General features: G+C 46.7%; 2 protein-coding genes and 1 pseudogene across 3 annotated transcripts; all 3 read right to left on the bottom strand.

The window, feature by feature from the left end:
- Positions 1 to 8,454: 8,454 nt before the first annotated feature.
- LOC136485565 (uncharacterized) lies at positions 8,455 to 10,189 on the bottom strand (annotated as a pseudogene).
- A 288-nt stretch (positions 10,190 to 10,477) lies between these two features.
- LOC136533382 (lanC-like protein GCL2) lies at positions 10,478 to 13,228 on the bottom strand. 2 transcript variants are annotated; one of them, XM_066525966.1, is made up of 6 exons: positions 12,847 to 13,228; positions 12,567 to 12,745; positions 12,324 to 12,441; positions 12,042 to 12,158; positions 11,622 to 11,936; positions 10,478 to 11,433 (listed from the first exon to the last, which is right to left on the bottom strand). In XM_066525966.1, the coding sequence occupies exons 1-6, from the start codon at positions 13,150 to 13,152 to the stop codon at positions 11,095 to 11,097; spliced, it is 1,374 nt and encodes a 457-aa protein (XP_066382063.1). In that variant the 5' UTR covers positions 13,153 to 13,228; the 3' UTR covers positions 10,478 to 11,094. The 2 variants fall into 2 exon arrangements, with proteins under 2 accessions (XP_066382063.1, XP_066382116.1); XM_066526019.1 differs by having other exon boundaries at positions 10,480 to 11,433; positions 12,324 to 12,435; positions 12,847 to 13,227.
- Positions 13,229 to 13,509: 281 nt separating this feature from the next.
- Positions 13,510 to 17,047, bottom strand: LOC136533528 (probable prolyl 4-hydroxylase 3). The gene is made up of 8 exons (XM_066526117.1): positions 16,720 to 17,047; positions 16,498 to 16,585; positions 15,580 to 15,677; positions 15,400 to 15,497; positions 14,411 to 14,540; positions 14,132 to 14,319; positions 13,935 to 14,031; positions 13,510 to 13,754 (listed from the first exon to the last, which is right to left on the bottom strand). The coding sequence occupies exons 1-7, from the start codon at positions 16,965 to 16,967 to the stop codon at positions 13,958 to 13,960; spliced, it is 924 nt and encodes a 307-aa protein (XP_066382214.1). The 5' UTR covers positions 16,968 to 17,047; the 3' UTR covers positions 13,510 to 13,754; positions 13,935 to 13,957.
- Positions 17,048 to 18,008: the final 961 nt, after the last annotated feature.

Here is an 18,008-nt window from a genome sequence, read left to right as displayed (position 1 = left end):
CAAAGGTTGCGAAGTCTCCCCAAGAAGCGGTCAACTCTGACAACCGATGAGTGGCATCAAATTGATGAACCACATTTTTAGTAGAAAGAGGAGCGGAGGGAGAAGACGGCCAATGCGGAGAAGACAAGGCCAAGGACACATCATGGGAAGTCCCGGCTGCCTCCCTAGATGAGTCCACCGCAATGGCCACGGTCACCTCCGGGGCAACCAAGACAGCAGCAGCATCGTCACTAGAAGGCCTTGTCGCCCCCACAACCACTTCACTAACAGTGCGCTGCGAGTCCTGAGGCTCAATACTCGATGGCACAACAGAGGGCTGAGAAGAAGTCGATAGGGGGACGAGAGAAGACGAAGGCCTAAAAGTTGATAAAAGAACTCGCTAATGAAAATAAGAGAAAAGGAGAACAGAAGCAAAGAGACAAAACCAGAATCCACTCACCTAGCTATCTTCTTCTTCGTAAAACAAAAAGAAGACCTCGTAGGAGGCACCACGGCAATAAAAACGTCCCCGCCACTAGGCGGCAGGAGCGGTATAGCCGGTACCAGAGCCCCGAAAGAACTTGGTACCAGAACTATGGAAGAACCCAGCTCCAGAGCCATAGAAGAACCTAGAGCAGGAGCCTCAGAAGAACTCATACTCGATGACCGCTTACTACAAAAAGATCAAGACCAAAGTCAAAACAAAGAGGAGGGATTCAGTAGCATCAAAATAAGAAAATAACTCACTGCCACGTGATAAGGGGTGCATCATTGCCCTCTTCTTCCTCAGTCTCGACCAAGGCCACCATAGCACCAGCTGAAAAAAGAACAAAAGTACTCGGTTCAAGACAAAAACAAGAAGGCAAATGGACAGAATGTATTAATATGCTCACCTAAGAGCATGCTAGCTACAACTAGAGTACCTGGATGAGTACTTGGCTGGCGAGACTTCTTGGAAGCAGGTAAACCAGATGAAGAACCATCCGATTGCCCCCTCTTCGAGACACTACGAGGACCTCGAGGGACTAGACGAGGAACATATTCTTCATATACATCAACAACTCCGGAAGAAACTCCAGGAAACACAGTGGTGATTGGGAACTTACTGGTTACAGAAGCCCCAACAAGGTTCTCCCTAGTATTCACCATGGCAGGAGGGGCATCAAGAGGGATCGGGTCAACAAAGTTGTGCCCCAATTCCTACGAAAAGAATAAAACAACAAGACAAGGAAAATTAAGCAAAATGGATACAGCAAAAGAAATACAGAAAGTACCCGCACGAAGAGAAAATGACTTACAGCTGGAGGCAGGTTGTTGGCAGAGAACTCGAAGACAGTAAGCGGGACAACGCTTGCTCCCTTCAGCATCTTCTGGAGATGCTTGAGAACCTCCTCGTCGGTCAACTCAAGAGCAGGGACCATTCGTGAAGGATCCTCAGCCCCAGAGTACTCGAAGCCAAAGTTCTCTCGCTCCTTCAGAGGCTGGACATGACGAAGAAGAAAACTTGAGATGATTTCATAACCAGTCAAGCCCTACTGCTTCAGAGTGCTTATCCGCTTAGGGAATGGCTGGATCGCCTGGATCTTGACTGGAGTCAGGGAGTTCTTTTCCCACCGGTCGTTAACCGAGGGACCAGATCCAAAATGCACAGCAAGAGAAGGAATCAAATTGGCAGCATAGAACCAATCAGCGCGCCAATCCCTCATAGAATCAACCAGGTCATAGTCAAAGAACTTGCTTTTCAGACCCTAGCGAAACTGAATCCCACAGCCGCCAAGAACGTTGGTATCTACACGGTAGGGTTGAGGCTTCAAATGAAAGAAGTGACGAAAAGAGAAAGAGAAGAAGGAATTCCAAGGAAAGCTTCACAGAGATGTACAAAAACAGAAAGATGGAGGATGGCATTGGGAGTTAGATGGTTCAGACTAACCCTAAAATAATCAAGAAATTGATGAAGGAAGGCGGAAGCAGGAAGGCAAAGACCGGCATGGATAAAAGAGACAAAAAGGATGATCTCACCAGGACCTGGAGTAGGGACCCGATGCTCGCCTAGAACTCTCCATTTAGCAATGCCCTTGCTCTAGATTAGACCATCGCTGGTAAGCTCATGGAGCTAGTCTTCAATTGTTGTTGGAGCCGGCCAAGCTTTCTGGGCAGCCCTCATGGCCATGAACTCCTGGTTCTCGATCACGAAAAGAGACGACTCCTCGTCCATGAAGGTTGCCTAGGACTTGCTCGTAGCTTTCTTCCTACCCATGTACTAACGGAGGCAAGAAGGAACTAGGGGAAGAGAAGGTTTGGACGGTGGCGCTAAGATGGCGGCAGCAATGGCGACGATGGATTTCTGAAAGCTAGGGTTTCAAGGCAAGAGAAGGGCAGTAAAGAAAAAGAAGATGAAGGGTCTTTAAATAGATTTTATAGCAATAAAAACGGCCCACTAGGCCTGTTAAAGCACCGTGTGAGAACGCAATGGTCCATTTACTAACACAGCTAAAATGACGGAGGGCACAAATCCACACAACGGTACAATTCAATGGGCAGGTTTCAGACTTATCCATCCAGCACTACGGCAGAGTTATCAGATTACTGCAAAAAACAACCTATCAACCATGAAGAAAAGAAGGGCTACCTCACAAGGAACATAAGAACTCGGTTCTTACGGAAAGAACTCGGGAATCTCATGAACAACCAGGACTACAATAGAAAAATAAATGACAACTCAGAAGACAAGATTCTTTCCATTACAGGCGACTTCAAAAATAGAAGATTACAAATCTTATAAGACCCAACGAACTTGGTACCACGAAAAGCAAAGTAGCAAAGAGGAACCCGGACACAGCTAGGCTCTGGAACGACTACGTGTCCCAAATCGCTACTCGGTAGAACAAACTGCACTCGGCTACACTGTTTTCTTCAAAGGACGGACGTAGTGCATCTAAGGCGGAAATCAGCAGAACGGCGGGACGACATGGAGCAGAGAAGGCCAGCAGGCATCTGTCTACCCAAGTCTGATGTGATGCTGGATATGGTGTTGATCTGCACCGGACAGTCTCAAGACAAGCGGCGAGGATCAACCCAGAACTGCCAGATGAAGGAACGAAGCCCACATCACAAGACTTTCTCCAACTACTGCCACGTACATCCTGGTACATTGCTGCTGTAGGATTAGCCTACCTCTAATCCCTATCACAAGACTTGCTCTAGCTACGACAAGACACACAGGAACTATGAAACACGCCCGGGGGCTGCTCTACCTCACAAACTACCATATTCATGACTATAGAGACTTCAGAACAAGCAACAAAACGCTCAACAAATCAAGACATCACTCCAGGAGGGTATTTATAGACCGAAGGAGCGGTGCATATGGACCAGGAGCACCAACGAAACAAGCCTAAAAAAGGGCACAGTGAAAAGATAGAATTCAATGAAAGAGGACTCAGGCGTGAAGGAATAGTACTCAACAACAAGCATATTTGAGAGAATATACCAACACAGTACAACCCGTGAACAAAAGGCATTTACACTCAACCACCACCATACAACTACATCTGACAACAGCAGACTACCAAAGAATATGCCAAGACCTTGCATCCGAGTTTTTCCTAAACAAAACAACCCGAATATATGCTCGGGGGCTACAAAAGGAAAGGTATATAGTTCTTTCAAACAACTCAGAATCAAGACACTCCAACTTTTTGTTCCAAATAGCAAGAGGCTCGGGGGCTACACTCAGTGAGTGTACTTTTTCTTTCAAAAAAGCGCACATCACTCAGAACACTTCCTCAAGACAGACGACTTCAAGGCCACAAGATAAAAAAACCCGGACATAGCTATATTCGAGCTCTTTTAGACAAAAAGAACCCGAACATAGCTAAATTAGAGCTCTTTTCAACAAAGAAACTGGGTATATGCTCGGGAGCCTTTCAACAAAGAATCAGGGAGATTTCAAGAAAAGACCCTCAAGCTCCTTGTGCCAAACAACAAGAGGCTCGGGGGCTACATCCAAATGGAGGTACTTTTTTCTTCAAAAAGGTACACACCACGCGAAGATCTCACGAAGCGTTGCACGGTTTCGCTCAAGAAAGCACTCAGACGACGCTTGTTCCTACTCGACAAGACTTGAAGGAACAAGATGAGGCATCAAGAACTCAACCATGAAGTGCTCAGGGGCTTGTCGGTGCGGGACCCATGGGATACCCCACAAGGAAGGGAGAAGAACTAGCCTAACTATGATTCTTCCCCTATAATCTTAGTAGTGGTATTATTCTATAATCCTACTAGGAACTCTCATTGTAAACCGACTAGGACTCTGGCCTCCTAACTATATAAAGGAGGGCAGGGCTCCTTGGATCGGGAGTTCAGACAATAATTGTACAACACAATACTTTACAATCAATCCAACGCAAAGGCTAACGTCGACTGGACATAGGGCTATTACTCGATCTACGATCGAGGGTCCGAACCAGGATAAATCGACTATCTCTTGCGTTAACCGTCGAGTTCTGCATACGCTGAAGCCCAAACATACTGCCCCGGGTACCCCCATGGTAGGCTATCGGTGGTCAAACATCGACAATAAGATATACCTAGCATATGCAAGATAAAATATTTAAGCATGCAAATGCAAACCTAGGCATGAAAAGAAACTAGATGCTAATTGAAATTGCAAGAAATTAAATCTAGTTACCTAACATGGAAAGGGGAATTTGGGTCTATAGTATTCACTAACCCACTTGGCAATTTTCTTGTCCATAATGATGCACCCCATGAAATGCACCCATACTTTGCCAAGTCTCCAAATTCCCTGAAGTCCTTTGGATTTCTCACTTCTCTTTCGAGATCCAAACCTTCTTGGTGCTCTTCATATTGGAAATGATCTTCTTTGGCACCCAAATGCGTTTGGCCCCATTGTTGGCTTGCTTGTTCACCTTGATGGACACCACCTTGTTATTTTTCTTCTTCTTTAACAAGTATGGTGTGGAGGCCTTCTTGTTGACCTTGTTGGTGTAGGTGTTGGAGAACTTGCTTGTTTGCTTTTTCTCTTTCTTCTTTGCTCCTCCATTTTTCACCTTGCACTTATAGGAATTGTGGCCTTCCTTGTGGCATATGTAGCAAACCACGGTTTATCCTTCATCAAGCTTCTTCACTCCCTTGACGGTGTTATCTTGATGAAGTTGGGCTTCGTCTTGCTTTTCACTTGAGTCAAGTCCTTGGTAAGGCGAGCCACTTCTTGCTTTAGTTGCTCATTCTTCATTGCAACCTCTTGTGTGCATGTATGTACAACAACTTTCTCAACACAAACTTGGTTGCACAAGGGTGAGTCTAAACATAAAATCATTGCAAGAAGTAGAGGCATTCTTTTTAGGCATGTCAAAAATTAAACCTTTCTTTTTAGGTGCCTCGGTGGGGGTTGTACCGACGGCTTCAAGATTAGCAACTTTATTAGTTAGCTCATCACAGTGTTTGCACATGGTTTCCATTTTAGCAAGCAAACTTTTATAAACATCTTGTGAGTTAGCTAACTTTTTCTTTAATTTTTTATTTTTCTTTATAAGTTGCTCATCATTGATTGTGCAATTATTTTTGTTTGCACTAGTCTTAAGTTGCTCAATTTTAGTAGATAGCTCCATATTAAGATTGACAAAAGTTTCATATTGTTCAAGCAAAGTAGCATCAGCTTGTTATGAGCTATCTAGTTTTTCTTTTAATTTTTTAAGCTTCTTTTGTTGACTAGTGCAAATTTTAGCAAAGTTAAGATTTTCTTGCACAATTTTATCATAAGAAGGTAGCTTATCATCACTATCACTATTATTGTCACTATCACTAGGGATAGACTTTTTGTTACCTCGTGCTATAAGGCACACACGTGAAGTGCTTGATGATGAGTGCTTGTGCCCTCGCCTCTTGTGATGGTCTTCTTCACTTGAAAATAATCCCATGACCTTATTGATGTGAGAGCTTTGTTCTTGCACGTCTTCTTCTTTGTCTTGGGTGTGTGCTTGTTTGGACAAACTTCCACAAAGTGCCCCAACTTACCGCATCTATAGCATCCTTTCTTTCTTTGCTCATTTCTTTGATTGGTGAAGATGAAATCTTGAATTTGGATGGGCACACCCTTGACATTGAGCCTTTGGATCATCTTCTCTATCTTGTTGATAAGTTTGATAGATTCTTCATCAAGAAAGGAGGTAGAGGAGGAAGATTGATCACCATCACTCGAATCTTCGTCGTCGTCATCATCATCATCATCATCTTCTTCTTCTTTTCAATCTTCACTTGAGGAGCTTGAGCCTGAGCTTTGTCTCAACTTGTTTGCCCTTCATCTTCTTTTTCTCACTACATGCGAGAGCTTTGCCTTTGCTTGATGAAGAGGCTTCTTCTTGACATATGTTGCGTGACATTTTAAATGCCACTATCTTACCAATGACTATGGCGCGGGGTCATGGTGCTCAAGTCCTCCATATTGTGAAGGATGGTGATGATGCTTGCATATTTTTTTGTGGTAGCATGGAGATGATCTTTCTCATGATGTTTGCATCATCTAGCTTTGTTAATCCTATTGAACGGAGCTCATTGATAATCATATTTAAACGAGAGTACATATCACGAACAAGCCCATCATCATTCATTTAAAAAAATCATAATTTTGTTTTAGCTAGACAATGTTTTTGCTCATGGATATTAGTTGTGCCATCATAGAGCTCTTAGAGTTTAAACCAAATTTCATATGCCGTATTTAAAGTGAACACTTGGTTAAACACATCCATGCTAAAAGATTCAAACAAGTAATTTTTTGCTCTAGCGTTGAAATAAATTTCTTTCTCATCACTCTTTATGGGTTTATCAGGATTCTTAATGTGTTTCATCTCGTCACGAGTGACTCTCCAAACATCCAAATCTATCGTCTCAAGGTGACAAGTCATTCTAGCTTTATAGTAGGGAAAATTAGTACCGTCAAAGTGTGAAGGCCTAGAAGTATCGATTCCAACCACTCTAAATAGTGTCGGCTTAATGGCGGTGAAGCCAAAGGTCCAAATTGAGCCAATGTTGCTCCGATACCAATTGAAAGGGGACTGTGACGCCTAAGATGGGGGGTGAATTTGGCAACTTTAAACTCTAATTCTAAACTAAGGCCTCCTTTTATATTCTTAGCAAAACCGATGTGAAAGATACACTATCTAAATATGCAACTATGGTTTTGCTAGTGTATTGTTATCTCTACCGTAAAAAGAGATTATGCAAACAATGTAAATGCGGAAGCTAAAGAGTAAGATAGAGATATGCAAACTCCCGTCGACGACTCCGGTACTTTTACCAAGGTATCGAGAAGCGCGCAAGCTTCTCCCTAGTCCTCGTTGAAGCCTTTTGCAAGGAATCCCTCGCAAGTGGGTCTTCGGTGTGCCTTTCAACAAGTCTCTCCCGTACCGCTTTCCGCCGTCTTCACTATCAAGCTTTCAGCAGAACCGTCGCGGGCCTTGTAACCTTCGGTACACGGTGGCGGCCACACCACAAACGTAGTTGGTGTGATCTCGCAAGACTACAAGTCTCTCCGATATACAACAATGGTGCGCGCAAAGCATTGAGTGGTAAGAGGTATGCAAACCTCACTAAACACTAGGACTAAACCTATAGCAAGCGCATAAGCGGTGGTCTAATCAACCTAAGCACTTCGCAAAGCACCTACGCTAATCACTTAATGAATCACTAAACACTATACAAGTAGAAATCACTAAAATGGTGTGTCAACACCCTTGGTATGTTTCCTCAGCTCCACTCTACTCAAATGGCCGGTTGGGGGATCTATTTATAAGCCCCACTGAGAAAGTAGTCGTTGGGGACAAAACCCACTTTTCTGCTACTGACCGGACGCGTTCGGTCGTCCCAACCGTTGAGCACGCGCGCTGATCGGACTCTGGGCCGAGTCCGGTCATCATCGACCAGACACGTCCAGTCGCGCTGGCGTCGCTCTGGAACCTCTCTGGAAACGATCGGACGTTGTACTTCGTGCGTCCGGTCGTCCAGTCTGCTGCATCTGGTCACGCTGAAAACACTTCCGTGATGGTGAACAGTGTCACCGGTGCGTCCAGTCACAGCTGCTGACGCCTGCTATTGCCTGGCACCTGATCGGACGCTGATCGGTGCGTCCAGTCACTCATAGGACTGTGTCCGATCACCTTTGCCGGGCTCGTTTATTCGTGATCTTGCGTCCAGCTTAGTTTCAATCTTCGTGCTGGACTTTGCTTGACCTTGTATGTCTTCTATGCATATTCATGTCTTTCTTGAAGTGTTGATCATCCGATTATCGGATTATCACGTTGTCTTCGTCCAAGTCACGTTTTGTATCCTATTGAACTACAAAACAATTACTTACAAATTCATTAATCTAATTTAGTTGGGTTGATCATCAAACACTAAAATCCAAAGTAAATAAGCCTAAAATCCATTTTCCTTGCAACCCGGCGTGTGCTCATTCTGTCGACCACATTGTTTGAGTACAACTTGTTTGAGTATGTGCTAATTAACACGGTCATGGATCCAGGCAACGGCAATAGAGAAACCAATTGCTCAAGAATCATATTATTCTCACGGTCACAGTCTCACCCTCTCGGAATCTCCTTATGCCGCGGAGGGATGGTCGTTGAGGAAGCCGAGGAGCAGGTCGTTGACCTGCTCTAGGAGCTGCTCCTGCACGAAGTGGCTCCCCTCCGGGATGTAGGTGATCTTGAGGTCCGGCATGAAGTTGTTCATGACGCCGCTGCGCATGGCGGTCTCGAACCCCGGGAACTTGAAGCAGTAGTTCTTCTCCCCCATCACTATGAACACCGGCACCCGGAACTTGGCGTCCAGCCGGTTCGGGATCTTGTGTATAGCTCTGCATGCACAATCAGTTTTCCATGGAAGCAAAAAAAGCAAGGAACATCATAGTCTTCTCAGTCTCCGGTCTCTGCCGTTCGTTTGGCTGCCGGCGAGAAGAGTGCGGTGGCGGTTAACCTGTACGGCATCTTGAGCGGGTAGCCGAAACCGGACTTCTCGTAGAGCTTGGCGTAGGCGTCCAGGTCCTCCTCGGTGAACCACTCCGGGAGGGGGGTCGACAGGTCGGCCAGGTCCATGATCTCCTGCCCTTCCTTGCCAACCGGGATCTCGGCGCCGGAGAAGAGCACGTAGACGGTGCGCACCACGCGCCTCACGTCAAACCGGCCGAAGTCGGCCTCCGACCTGCCTGGCTCCTGCAGAAAAGAAGCAAAAGGAACACCAGCTGCAGAGTGCCGATTTCGATACGAAGAAGAGTTTAGAGCTCAGAGGTGATCGATGCAGTCAGTGCTACGCACGCGCCAGCGCTGGATGTACAAGCCTTCGGGCATGGCGTCCAAGGACATGGGCACCGGGCTGAAGGGGATGCCCAGGCACACCACGCCGCGGGTGCGGTCCGGGTGCTGCAGCGTGAACTCGTACGCCGGCATGGCGCTGAAGTCTTTGCCCACCAAGAAGGCCTGCACCCGCGCGCGGCAACAACTCAGTTCTTGGAATTGGATGGTCCGTCCATCCGTTCGGTGAGCTGATGCTTACCTTCGGGACGCTGAGGGCGTCGAGGATGCCGAGCACGTCCGCGACGAGGTCGTCAAGGAGGCCTCCTCGTCCTCCGGCGGCTGGTCCGACAGGCCGTACCCGCGGCAGTCCGGCGCGATGGCGCGGTACCCCGCCGTGGCCACGGCCAGCATCTGGTGGCGCCACGAGTACCATATCTCCGGGAAGCCGTGCAGGAACACCACCGTGCCCAGGTCACCTGCAACACACAAACCAACAGCACACGGCCGCCACACATGATTGATGCTCTGCTTCTCCGCGGCGATCCATCAGCTCAACTCAAGCAACGATGATGATGATGCCAGAGACTCACCTTTGCCTACGTGTGCGACGTGGAGGTTGAGGCCGCGGATGGGGAGGTGGGTGTGCTCGATCTCCAGCGCCATTGCTGCTTGCTCTTCGACGCCGGCCGGCGAGCGAGATGTTTCATCAGCTTTATAGGGAGAGGAAATGGACAGTCAGTCTGCCTGCCACGTGTCTGCTCTGCCTTGGACTTGTCGTTTGGGCCCTTCCGCAGTTCCGCTGGTAGGACGTAGGAGTAGGTCAGTTTGCAACTTGGTGTTCGAGACGAGGACAAACACAGGACAGGCAGGAACCATAGAATCCATCGATCAGTATCACTACACCAGTGGCGTGCAAATCCTTTTCCACCGAAGGCAGCTGCACTTGAAAAAGATGCACGTCTCGTCTTTTAAAAGAAATCAATCAATTTTAAATTAGACTAGATTTATAAAAAAATAGTAAATAAATGTACTATACAAATATATTATGTAATTAATCTAATACTATCTTCATTCTAATATTTTCTCGTTTGAGTTCTGATATCGATATCCCAAACATCGCTTTTGGAGCGAAAGCCCACCCACCACCAATTGAGCCCGATCTGACCTGGACACGCTACATCAGACCGAATCTTGCATGTACTTCTGTTAGCTGGTTTGCTTGGGAGTTGGGGGGGATTGTTTGATTGTGCTGGTTTTGTTCGATTCTTTTGTAAGTAGGAATTGGTTCGCCTGATTGGTGTATATACAATCACTCAACCGAGGTTGCTGGCCCAAATGATCACAAATCTGCAATGTCTTTTGTTTTGTTCCAGAATTGAGAATGATTGCAGACTTACAACGTCTTAAGTTTTGCTCCACAAATTGAGACTAGGGTGGCTGGGTAGTATTGTCTACGGGAGACTAGTGGAGGTGGGTCGATCCTGAGCAGTAGGACCTACCTACGGAGTGCTGGTAAAGCTGATGGCAAGGAAAGAGCAGGAAGCCAAGTTGGAATGATGTCAGCTGAAGGTTGAGTAGTTAGGGTAATGGCGTCTTAGTCACAATGTGATGGTCATGTATACTTCACAGAAGATGAGAAGATCCAAGTTTGCAACGTCAGGAGCACCAAATCTACACACACAGTAGGCGCCATCGAGGTCCAAGCACACATTACAGACTAGACGAGAAAACACAAACAGAGTTTTCCAGACTGCTGGATCATCACACAGCCTCACAAGCCCATCCCTTGTACAGATTGGGTTTCTCAAAGTTCATAGGCCGGGAACCTTGATTCAGATGGATCAACCATGTCCAAGAGGAGGTATGCCATCCCAGCCTTCCCTTCAAACAGTGAAAACGGGCGATCACCACCATGCATGGCCCCCTCGGCTATCAACTGATCAGCTTTCTCCAGAAGAAAGCAGGCAAAAGCCTTTGCCCGGTAGAGGTACTCGACGTTACCGGTTAGTCTGTAGAGTGAGAGAAACACATAGGCATTCCCGCTTACACCGTGACATATTCCAACTCTCTTCAGAAGCCCTCGGTTCCAGACAACCTCAGCAGCTTCTGCAGCTGATTGCTTGAAATAATCATCATGGAAGACCTGAAATACAGATATTGTTACTCATGGTGGCCACATCCAAACTCTAAAGATTAATAGACCATCTGGTTATTCGCAGCTTCACTCATTAGTTAAACATCTTGCCAGATCTCAAGAAAATCTAATGAATAAACATGCAGACGCAAATAGGAGATTCAATAGAGCAATGTGTAAACAGATGCAGAGATCACCTCATATGCTTTAGCAAGTGTAAGAGCAACACCTGGGGCACCATGACACCAGTGCACCAAGCGATCCGAATCATTGCCTTCACTTGAGGGATAGTTGCCACTAGGAAACCTGTTCTTGATCATATACCGCAGGGTGTTCTTTACATCATCCTGCTCATCTGGTTTCAGCTCAGTGTGCATGAGCACGTGCATGATTCCAGCAAGACCATGGGCAGCACCCCAGTATTTCTTCCCATGCCATTCGTACATCAGCGGGCTACTCCCCTTGCTTGCAAGATTTCTTCCCTCATTGATGATGTCCTTTGCCACAGAATTCTACAGTTGAAGTGGTTTGATATAATAAGATTTCCAGTGCCTTTCACGAGTATAATTAAAAACGAAATATGTGTGAGAAATAACAGAACTACAACATTAACATACAATGTGCTCGAGAGGGATCGTCTTCCCGCTGAGATGCTTATTCAAGAACAAACAAGCCCACAGATAACCCGCCCTTCCATACAGCAGTTCGTTTGGAACTTTCTCAGTGACTGTTATCTAAAACATCACAAAGTACAGTTAGAGTCTACAACATTAGGATGTATACCAGTTGTGTCATCTGTTGTTCTACAGTCACGTGGCAACAGTGCATAACAGTGCATTGCACACACAAAGGAACAAATTGACTCCTAAACCCAGAACTATGCTTATCAGAAGCCTCACCTCATCAAAGGAGCTCAGATATTGAGTGACCCTCAGCTGATCATCGCAATGTTTGGCAATCACCGCTCCAAGAGCGCAGACACCGGCCCGCCCGCATATGAATGTCAAGAACCTGCGCCTTACACACCCAGGCCACACACCTCCATACAATTATGAACAAGTAACAGGAAGATCCAACCAAAGCAACCAGCACCAAGCATGAACAAGAAAAGCGGGGGGCTTGGTCGGTCATCTTATTCTTACGGCAGGCCCCGGGACGCTTCGTCGCACGCGCGGACGATGTCAGCAGCGAGCGCGAGGTCCCCGCGGTCGCCGGTGACCTGGAAGGACTTGAATAGCAGCAGCGCTGTCCCGAGAGAGCCTGTGTAGAGCGTGTAGTCCGTCACCTTCCGCCCGGCTTTCACCCACGTCTCCTCCACCACCTGCAGGGAGGGTACCGGAGAGCAATCAGTCGAGAACCTGGCGGGCGGGGGCGGCGACAGAGGAAACGAGAGAGAGCGAGTAGCGGCCTAGCGGGGCGCACCTTGTCCTTGAGGCGGCGCGCGGCGCGGACGAAGCGATCGGAGAGCCTGGTGTACGGAAGCGAGAGCAGGCCCCGAAACCCCGCGGCGCGGTGCCCGTCGCCGTCGCCGTCGCCGTCGCCGTCGCAGGCCTCAGCCTCGGCGACGAAGTCGGGAAAGTCGTTGGGGAAGAAGCGGTCAGCCATGGACTCGCCGCGCAGGCCCCGGCGCCGTTTGGAGGCGTGGCTGGAGGAGGGGGTTTCGCGACCGGTGAGGCCTCCTGTCGCCTTCGTCTTCGTCTTGTCGCCTGTCCCACAGCGGTTTCCCATGTCTGCCGCGTGCTCGGGTTATAAAATGTTTGCGAGTTCGCTGGACGCCCCGGCGCTGGCTGCACGTATGTCGCGCGCTCCGAGCAACGCGTGGAACGCGCCGCTGATTTCATGTTTCCTAACGAACGGCCGCTGCTATCCTGCTAAACAACGCAGTTCGCCGCAGGACTAGCCACGAGCTCCCGCCACTCAGATATTCAGATTCCAAGCCTAACAACAATGTTTCGAGGTGATCCTGTTTCGGTTTAGGCTAAACAAACTCTAGAGATATTGTATAAGCTTCTTCAGTTTTGCCGCGTATTGGGTACCACCAAAAGAAAAGAAAAGCCTAGCATAGTCACACACAAAGAAAAGATATTTTCAACATCAATAAGACATCCTATCTTGATTTGAACAAGGGCAATGGCAGTATACACCGAACACGTCCATCTCTGAATCATCAGGTTTATGTTCATCAGCCTAACATGTTAATGTACAACACGGAGCCTAAGACATTGCCTCAGTAACAGCTAGAAAAGAAAAAGTGTAAATTAAATCCTCTATGGAAAATCGAAACCCTCGACATGTGCCAAAATGTCCACGAATTTGAACCGGTGCATGACCTGCAAAGAGTCGACAAAATTTCAGTGAATTTGAAATGTATCTTCGAAGCTGACCGCAGGCATTTCAACATATGTCGGGGATATTGTTGGTACAAGGTAGAGGCCCAGCACTACTTTTGCAATTGCCAAACTAAAAACAGAGTGTAAGGACCATTTTGGTTTCTGAGCAAAATTTAGTACCTCAGGTCTGTGTCTTCTTGTATCTAACCTTTGTACTCATGAACACGCATCCACTTTGTCGATGACCATTTGTTGCCTTTTATCACTGGGCATCCACCTAAAGGAAATTTGAAGAAAAATAGAAGTATCAGTGTACTGTGGCATAACACCTGCCTGTTGGAAAACATGGCATGGCATCAAAGATCAAGTAATGTCACCATGCAGGCTTGTGGGATCCAGGGATCCATCAGGCTTCATGCTCCAGAACAGAAGTGCATCTCCCATCTTTGGTTTAACAGATAGACTGCCCTTTGCACATTCAGACAGCTCATTATAAAATGGTGAAGAGCTGCTGTTTGTTGTCGACGAAGGGAACACAGTCTCGCCACCATCTTCAACATCCGAACTAGTAAATAGCAATTGCCATAGAAAATGTCAACTGGGCAATTGGGTCACCAACAGCACATATCATAGAATACCAACAGTGTAATACATACAGATACATAAGAAGAGTTGCTACACGCTGGCCTCCATTCTTGGTGTTGTGATCATCATGGAAGTAATCAAAGTGAGGATCGTACTTCTGCCCAACTTCATAGTGGAGAACTTGAAGACCCTCACCATGCTCTGCGAAAGTACAGGGAAACAATAAAGAGAGGTGCTGATGCCATTTGAAGTAAAACCACAGTACAAAATAATCAGGTACAGAGGCACCAATGTTCAAAGACTTGATTGTTATTCACATTTAGGGGTGCCCATCAGATTATGCTGTAATGGTCTATTATTTTTCTATTTGCTGAAACAGACACTTGACACTTACTGCTTGAGGCCCCTTTTTGTACCTCGTCATATTGTTGGGTATGTACCTCTACATACTTTTTTTTTTAAATGTCAAACCATCCACGTCAGCAAAACTGCAAGCTGTACTATTCTAAAAATCTAAATTTGGGGAAGTACTTGTTAGTGCAACAATCAGTACATACATTTTCCCCCTCACATCATGCAGTTTTTAGTGAGACCTTACATAGTGACATGTACAGCATTGAAACCTCCAAGGTCATACTGAAGTACATTGGCATGGTATCCTACAAACTGTCACAAAATCAAGGATCTATTAAATCTACTGAAGCGCAAAGTTTAGTGCATTTCCAGAGATTGTGATTGTGTTAACATCTTTAGTACAGTACAATTTGGTGATTTAGTCCCACCAAATCCACAATGCAGGCTATTCTATCTGTATGATGAATGCAGGACCTAAAGTGCAGTTTAAAGTTAGGCACCATTTGAATATTAGAGCAGTAGTAAGGACTTTCAGTCATTCCATGAAGCAGATAACTAAGTGTACAAGCTAGCTGTGTGCCTATGTCAAACAGTACCATCCGAACATTAAACCTAGTCTAAATGTCTGTTGAGCATACTGACTTTTTTCCTTCACAAAATAGTAGGCAAACACTTCGACATTAAACCCATCGAGAATACTACGTACCTACAGGTATGAAGGTGTAATCTGCTATCCTTTTCTCAATTGTCCGAATAATTTTGTCCTGCCCTCTTCTAAGAAACATTCCTGAACTTGTCCGCACCCTGCATATATGTCCATGAAGCAAAATGAGCATCACAGATGATGTAACATCCCTGAATTTGGAATTTCAGTAAATGTTCAAACCTGCTATCCTTGCTCCCTCCAGTTGTTGAATCAACTACTGTTGACTTCCTCATATGAGGCTTTGCCAGTGAAATCAAATGGTCACATTCTTCCTTGGACTGAGAATAACATAAAATTCAGTCATAACCTGATTGTTTGGTGAAGCAAACTAAAATGGATTGGAAATAGTTGGCAGTAACAACACAGTTGATTACGAAAAATTGATCATGGCACTAATACTGATATTACTTCAGTTTCTATTATGCAATCTCTACAACAGCAAGCATGACTTAACAATCATTCAAATGATTTGGGCCCTTGGCAAGTGAGAATAACTATAATGTTTCAGGTGAATTGATAAATGATAATCATAACACAAAGCAAATATCCAGCCCATATGGTTGAAAACCTGAGTTTGAACTCCAGATCCACCACCGCGGCAATTCAAAATATGCATGACACTGACAGTAAATGGGGATTAGTACCCCCTGGCTCAATTTCAACTCGTGGGCTCTTGGTGAAGCTCAATGACAGCCATATCCCATATGTACAATAGCCAATTCAAGTACACTGACAGTAGTGCTGCCGCCCAGATCTGGAAGAGTTAACAAAGCCACACAATTCGGCATCTCATTCGCAGCATAACCCAATGCCACTAATTTTGTACAACCACTTCGAGCAAAGACTTGCTCAAAGCGTCCGTAAATGTTACTGAAAAAGGAGTAAGGAATCTCGCAAACTCGCAAAGGGCTAAGCAACTTCGATCACATAATCAGGGTAAGGTCTGGTGCTGCGCCAACTGCTCATCCAAGATTTCAACAGAACGGAAACAAAAGAAAACTCGAGATCTCCTGACCAAAAGCATGAAGCAAATCGCATCTAGAACATGTGGTCCTTGTCCTTCCCACCAAACAGAAACGAATGAGGCAAGGGACTCACGAGAAAGTTGTGGTACACGAACGCGCGGGGCTCCCACGACAGCACCTCCGTCCACGGCTCCCCCTTCTCCCCACGCATCTCTAGCCCCCTGCCGCACGCAAGCACGAGCAACCAACCACGCGTAAGCACCTCAGAGGAGTAAGCGTCTCAGGGGAAAACCGCGCGCAGAAGAGAGATCGTGGAGAGGGGGGGGGGGGGGGGGGGGGGGGGGGGGAAACGCACGAGTCGAAGGTGGATCTGCGGAAGCGCGAGCGCGGGCGCGGGCGCGCGAGCCCCGCACCGCGGCCCCCGGGGCCGTCGGAGGCACCGGGCAGCGATAGCGCGCCGAGCGCCAGGAGCAGGAGCAGCGCCGCGCACGCCAGCAGCAGCGCCGCCACGACCGCCATCGACGGCCTCCCGCCCCGCTTCCCGCCCCCACCGCTTCCGCCCAGCAGCGGCCTCCCGCCTCGCCCCGCCGCCCGGCCCGCCATGCCCCCGCCGCCTACGTTACAGCGCACGCGCGGCGGCTCCGCTCCCTCTGTCTTGTCTTCCTGCCGGTTCTCGCTCGCTCTCTCCCTCCCTCTCTGACCAGTGACCAGAGTCGCGGGTTTTTTATCGCAAAAAAGAGATGCCGCTGCTGCGCTGGTCATCGCCTCGGTACGACGAGGCGCGGCCGGGTTCGGTATGTGACGTGCCAGGCGGGTAAGGGGTGGACCCCCCCTGCGTCGCCCAAGTCCACCTGGGCCGTATGGTATAGGAATTTGGGCTGGAGAAAAACATGAGGTTGAAAGTTCCATAGGACACCTCATTTTATAGGGTTTCCTAAAAAAAAGCTCATTTTATAGGGTTTCCTCAATAAAAAAACTCATTTTATAAGAATTTTAAAAGAATTCGTATGATTCGTGAAAGTGCATCTAGCCCTTTAGTAGGTTTTTGGATAATTGAAGAACAACGTGATTAAAGGTCTAACCCGTTTGCTAAGTGTGGATATGTAATAGGTTATCTCACAGGTACTAATAAAAGCCAAAATGATGTGTTGTTGTATAAACAATCTAGTTCAAGCACAAGACAACAATGCAAATGAAATTTATGCAAAGGCTTATTTGTTGTGGGATTTCCATGTACTATGTGAAAGCAAGCTCGTAAGAATTAATTAATGAGACATGAGGGATTGCATATGGAATGGTCTCATATTTGAAGCTTGCTAAATTGAAATAAAAAAGATAACAATATAAATGAATGGATGATTCAACACAAGATGTGACTTGATGGCTTGAGATGGTGAAGATAGCAAGGAAAGGCTTCGAGATACTAAGCAAGGGTAAAGGGCAAGCGACGGCTTGGCGGCCGAAGAACCTAGCTAGGGTGAAGAAGGAAATACTTGCATTTAGTTAAGGTACTAATCAAGCTATGATGATCATGTCAATGTGGATGATCAAATCACTATTGGAGTGTTTGATGGAAGTGACTTGATACATTTGGGATTATTCAAATTTGATAAATGGAATCAAGTCACGTGCTCAAGATGGCTA

Source organism: Miscanthus floridulus, chromosome 1 (genome assembly GCF_019320115.1).
Source record: "Miscanthus floridulus cultivar M001 chromosome 1, ASM1932011v1, whole genome shotgun sequence".
NCBI lineage: Eukaryota > Viridiplantae > Streptophyta > Magnoliopsida > Poales > Poaceae > Miscanthus > Miscanthus floridulus.
This window is presented reverse-complemented; position numbering and strand designations above follow the sequence as displayed.

Coding starts and splice junctions, on each gene's coding strand:
- LOC136533382 (XM_066525966.1), bottom strand. CDS start 13,152: ATGGGAAACCGCTGTGGGACAGGCGACAAGACGAAGACGAAGGCGACA. Junction 12,746..12,846: donor CGCGCCGCCTCAAGGACAAG/GTGCGCCCCGCT, acceptor CCCTCCCTGCAG/GTGGTGGAGGAGACGTGGGT. Junction 11,937..12,041: donor CGATCCCTCTCGAGCACATT/GTATGTTAATGT, acceptor CTTCAACTGTAG/AATTCTGTGGCAAAGGACAT.
- LOC136533528 (XM_066526117.1), bottom strand. CDS start 16,967: ATGGCGGGCCGGGCGGCGGGGCGAGGCGGGAGGCCGCTGCTGGGCGGA. Junction 16,586..16,719: donor CGCAGATCCACCTTCGACTC/GTGCGTTTCCCC, acceptor TGCGTGCGGCAG/GGGGCTAGAGATGCGTGGGG. Junction 14,541..15,399: donor TTACACCTTCATACCTGTAG/GTACGTAGTATT, acceptor GTACTTTCGCAG/AGCATGGTGAGGGTCTTCAA.